The 5,635-nt window shown below is 44.5% G+C and overlaps 1 protein-coding gene across 1 annotated transcript; it reads left to right on the forward strand.

Annotated features, from left to right (window-relative positions):
• The first annotated feature begins 224 nt into the window (after positions 1–224).
• LOC109270246 (olfactory receptor 9-like) lies at positions 225–1,163 on the forward strand. Its single transcript, XM_019454660.2, has one exon. It carries the CDS (start codon positions 225–227, stop codon positions 1,161–1,163), a length of 939 nt encoding a protein of 312 aa, XP_019310205.2.
• Positions 1,164–5,635: the final 4,472 nt, after the last annotated feature.

Below are 5,635 nucleotides of genomic sequence, written 5' to 3' on the forward strand. Positions count from 1 at the left end.
CCCTCTATTCCTCTGGTTTGTCTTCTTTCTGTTCTGAGGGAGTTTCTGGGAGGGAATTGCTACCGGCTCAGGTGCTCACGCATCTCATTCCTGGTAACTGGAATGTTCCTGTAGACTATTTCATGCCTTTCCTGCTGCAGCAGGAGCCTTTGCCTTTGCCTGGCTGCCTTCTGGTGCTGCATGAGCCCCTGCCCGGCTCCTTCTTCCAGTCTGGACTTGAGGATATGGGTAGCGGCAATGGCACAGCAGTAACTGAGTTTGTTTTGCTGGGGTTCTCGGGTTTTGGTCCCCTTCGGGGTCCTCTGTTTTGGGGGGTGCTTTGCATCTACCTGGTCACCTTGCTGGGCAACTCCCTCATCATCCTCCTCACGCTGGCAGACCCTGCCCTGCACTTGCCCATGTATTTCTTCCTTCGCCACTTCTCCACGGTGGAAATCCTCTACACCACAACCGTCGTGCCTAGGATGCTGGCTGATCTCCTCGCCTCCTGCCCCACCATCTCATCTGCCAGCTGCTTCACCCAGCTGTATTTCTTTGCCCTCTTTGGCATTGCTGAATGCTGCTTGCTCACTGCCATGGCCTATGACCGCTACGCTGCCATCTGCCGGCCGCTGCATTATACCACTCTGATGAACCAGGAAGCTTGTGTGAGCATGGCAGGGGCCTCCTACCTCATGGGCATCATTACAGGCACCACGCACTCCCTCTTCATCTTCACTTTGCCCTTCCGTGGTGCCAACACAATCCACCACTTCCTCTGTGACATCCTGCCTGCGCTGAGGCTGGCTAGTGCCAGCACCTTCTGGGGCGAAGTGGGCAATCTTGCCGTCACAATAGCCTTTATCCTGACCCCCTTCTTACTGATCGTAGCCTCCTATGCCTGCATCCTTGCCACCCTCCTTGGGGTCACAACATCCCAGGGACGTCGAAAAGTCTTCTCTACCTGTTCCTCCCACCTGTTTGTGGTCATACTCTTTTTTGGGACTGGGACTGTTGCATATATGAGGCCTTGGGCAGGCTCCTCTCAGGACATGGACCAGATCCTTGCTCTCTTCTACACAGTTGTCACTCCTGTGTTCAACCCTTTTGTCTACACTCTGAGGAACAGGGAGGTTACAGGGGCAATGAGGCGGCTTGTGAAGAAATACCTTTGGAGCCCTTGATTCCCTTGAGTTATTGAAGATAAGGGCCTGATCCTTGGATGTTTTCAGAGGAGGGAGAAGCTAGGACCCTTGGTCCCCAGGGATCTGGTCTGCTCTGCATTGTGAGTGTGAGGTTCCCTGGCCTGCCCAGTTCGAGGGCCCAAGCCACTGACATGATTCTCAGAGCTCTGCTTCTGGGGTCTCCTCTTATGGCCTTGACCTGTCTTGTTTGTAGGTGCAGAGCTGCAAAAACATACACTGGAGGGATGGGTGAGGAAAGAGGGCAGTTGTGCCCATCTTGTGCGATAATTGAGCAATTTCTGCTCTTTTCTGAGGTTCAAGGCACTGTGTGGGACCATGCTTCCTGGTGATAACTCTTCTCCCAGACTCCTCATTGCAAGCCTTTCTCACTCATATCAGTTGCCTTTCGTACAGCAGGAGCTCTTTCAGTCCAGGTGCAAGGTCTGATCTGTGTGACTGGGTTGGCAGGGAAGGAACAGAAGCAGGGCATAGCTTGTCTGGCTCAGAAGCTCAGGCGCCAAGTCTTGCTTGGTGTTGCTTTAGGTCTGGAAGCATCTGCCTAGTACTTTGCTCATTTACAACTGTCATCCTGGGATCCCTGAGATGTTAATATTTTCTACTTAGCTTCCTTCTCACCTGCTGCCTGACTTGCTCTCTATTTTCTCCTCTGGTTCTAAGGTAAAAATGCACATATGATTTCTCTCCCCTGACCGATCAAAAGGTCCAGTCTGGCCCCTTGACTCCCAAGATGATGCCTTTGTTTCTTGTAAACTGTCCACTATTTCTACTTGGAGTCCACCTTAATATGCTGGATAGAGAGACCTGGCACTATTTTACTTTTCTTGGGAAGCCAGTTCTTGCTTGTTCGTTAACTTACTTTCAGCAATAAGCCACAGGAGGGGCCAATATAAACAGGGAAATCATTCTCAAGACACAATAAATGGGGCCTTTAAAATAGCATTGATTTTCAGTTTACAAAATTAACACTATTAATCGCAGAAAATTTTACATTCTGAAGAAAAGAAAATAACTATTACCATTTTGACGTTAATGTTCTTGGGAAATTATTGTACTCTGGTTTCCCTCTATATATGTATATAAACATATTTTTAAAAACTAAAAATGGGATTTTATTGTCTAGGTTGTTCTATAACCCTTATTTTCCACTTTACTAAACTATATGATAGCATTTTACCATATAAGTAGACTTCCAAAGCATGATTTTAATATCCTTATAGTATTGATATATGGATACATACTATAATATTAAGCAACTCCTACTATTGGAATTAATAATATTTTAAAAGTGTATTTATTTATTTATTTATTTATTTATTTTTAAAAAGGACAGCTCCAGTTTCTTGGTGACAAATTGCAGACCAGAGATGTGTCTTTTTTTTTTTTTTTAAGTTTATTTATTATCTTGAGAGACAGAGAGAAAGACCATGAGTGGGGAAGGGGCAGAAAGAGAGGGAGAGGGAGGGGCGTCTGGGTGGCTCAGTTGATTAAGCATCCGACTTCAGCTCAGGTCATGGTCTCACAGTTTGTAAGTTCAAGCCCCGTGTTGGGCTCTGTTCTAACAGCTCAGAGCTTGGAGCATGCTTTGGATTCTGTGTCTCCCTCTCTCTCTTCCCTCCCCCACTCACACTCTGTCTCTCTCTGTCTCTCAAAAATGAATAAATGTTAAAAAAAAAAAAAAAGAAAGAGAGGGAGAGACAGTATCCCATGCAGGACTTGATCCCATGAACTGTGAGATCATGATTTGAACTGAAATCAAGAGTCAGAAGCTTAACCAAATGAGCCACCCAGGCGCCCCTGGAATTAATAACCTTTGTTATAAATTTTGCCGAGATAGATATCATTGCACTTATGTCTTTGTATTGTTATCTTATGTTTTTTATGAGCACAAATTTCTAGAAGTAGAATTGCTGGGTAAAAACTCATACAGTTTTAGAGCTTTTGAAACATATTGCCAAATTGCCTTCCAAGAGAATTCTTATTTTTTTGCAGCCCAGTTGAGGGCTGTCCAATGTTCAGGGCAAGGAAATTGATGGGTTAAGGATGAGGAGTATGTTGGTGTTAGATGGCCTAGGGAAAAGAAAGATGGAGAGGTGTGGATATTTAATATTCTTATAGTGCAGAAAAGATGTGATGAGGAAGACAAGAACCCACTTTCCCTCAGTCAGACGAGGTCTGGCTGAGACAGAGGTGGACTGAGAGGGCAACATGGGGCATCACCGTCAGACCCAAGGATGACTTCCTGATAGAGTTGGTGTCTGAACAAGACAAGGGGAGACGATTCTTTCTCCATTGTTCTGAGCTGGGGTTGTGACAAGAGGAGGATGTGATGAAATCAGACTGGCTCAGCCCAAGTTGGTTTCATGCTTTTCTCACTTGAGATGGTGACCATAATCTCAGGAAGCTGAGGTCCCCTATTTTCAGGGTTCCTGGTTAGAACTGTCAGGAAAATACAGAGTGCTCTGTTAAATTTGAATTTCAGATAAACAACGAACAATATTATAGTATAAGTATGTCCCATAAAATATTTGGCCGCAGGGATTTAGCATTGTTTTATCTTTCTGGGGAAAGAAATATTTGGGGGATGCCTGGCTGGGTCAGTCAGTGGAGCGTTCGCCTCTTAATTTTGGCTTGGGTAATGATCTTGCGGTCATGAGATTAAGTCCTGAGTCTGGCTCCATGCTGGGTATAGGCCAGGTTTGGGATTCTTTCTCTCCCTCTTTCTCTGCCCCTCTTCCCCCCAAATAAATAACAACAACAAAAATATTAAAATTTTTTTTAATGTTTTATTTATTTTTGAGACAGAGAGAGACAGAGCATAAGCAGGGGAGGGGCAGAGAGAGAGCGAGACACAGAATCTGAAGCGGGCTCCAGGCTCTGAGCTGTCAGCACAGAGCCTGACGCGGGGCTCAAACTCACAAACCGCGAGATCATGACCCGAGCCGAAGTCGGACGCTCAACCGACTGAACCACCCAGGCGCCCCCCAAAAATCTTTTTTTAAAGGAAATATTAGGGACATAGTTACATAAAAAATTATTTACTGTGCATCAGAAAGTCAAATTTAACTGGACATCTTGTATTTTTATTTGTTAAATCTGGCAACTCTAGTCCCACGTGTTGTTTGAGCAGGACTGGAACTGCAGTTGGAGATGAGGAGTTAAGTAGAAAACTCTGATCACCTCCATTAAGGAAGAAGGAAGCCCCTTGGGAAATAGAGTAGTTTCCTATGATATGAGTCCTTTGTTTGACCAGAGACCCACTCTGAGTACTTGTGTGAATGTTGGCCCTCCTGTAAGTGCAAAGGAGGATATAGGATTCTGAAGATGGAGGAGCCCAAGTCAATCCTTGTGAATCGAGGGCATTAAAGAGTAGAATGGGGTCCCTTATGTAACTGGAAAGTCAAGGAGAATATAGAGCTAGCTAAGGAAGGTTGACCAGAAGGCTAGGTTATAAATGGCACTATGGCATAATGCTTTAGAGTTTGGCTTTGGTGTGGAGCAGGTCCAAGATCAAATCCTGACTGTCATTTACCATCTTTGAAACTTTGGAAGATTTCTTAACATGTTTATGCCTTAATTTCCTCAACTGTAGAATAATGATTACAAAAGTTTCTATGCTTCACAGGATTGTTGTAAGGATTAAATGTAGCCTCCTCCAGTCATTCTTTACTATATGACCACTTAGCATGATCTGAAATCAACTTGTTTATTTGTTTGTGGCTTCTCTCCCTTCACTAAAATATATGTCCCATAAAGGCAGTAATGTTGCCTGTCTTGTTCATCAGTGTATTCCTAGTGTCTGGCACATAGTGGATGTTCAGAAAACATTTGTTGACTGGGTCAATAAATATAAGAGAATTGCTTCGCACAGTGCATGGCAAATAGTGAAGTGTAAACTAATCTATTTTGATTACTACTATGATTGATACTATTATAATTTGTTATTTCTTAAAAAATTTTAAATTTTATTTTAGAGAGAGAGAGAGCAGGGGAGAGGGGCAGAGGGAGAGAGGGAATCCCACGTAGGCTCCATATTCAGTGTAGAGCCCAACTCAGGGCTTGATCCCATGACCCTGGGATCATGACTGATCTGAAATCAAGAGTTGGACACTCAACCAACTGAGCCACCCAGGTGCCCCTATGATGACTTTCACAGAGATTTTTTAAAAGTTTAGTTATTTATCCAGAGAGAGAGAGAGAGAGAGAGAGAGAGAGCACATGAGCACATGAGCAGAAGAAGGGCAGAGAGAGAGGGAGAGACAGAATCCCAAGCAGGCTCTGTGCTGTCAGCACATGATGTGGGGCTCCAATGCACAAAGTGTGAGATCATGACCTGAACTGAAACCAAGAGTCGGCAGGCCATTTAACACACTGAGACACCCAGGCACCCCACATAGAGGTTTTTAGATCTTAAAAATTGGGGACTTTCTCCGTTGAAAAGAATTCCTCTAGGG

The sequence above is a fragment of the Panthera pardus genome, unplaced genomic scaffold (genome assembly GCF_024362965.1).
Source record: "Panthera pardus isolate Hobbes unplaced genomic scaffold, ASM2436296v1 HiC_scaffold_6, whole genome shotgun sequence".
NCBI classification, from domain to species: Eukaryota; Metazoa; Chordata; class Mammalia; order Carnivora; family Felidae; genus Panthera; species Panthera pardus.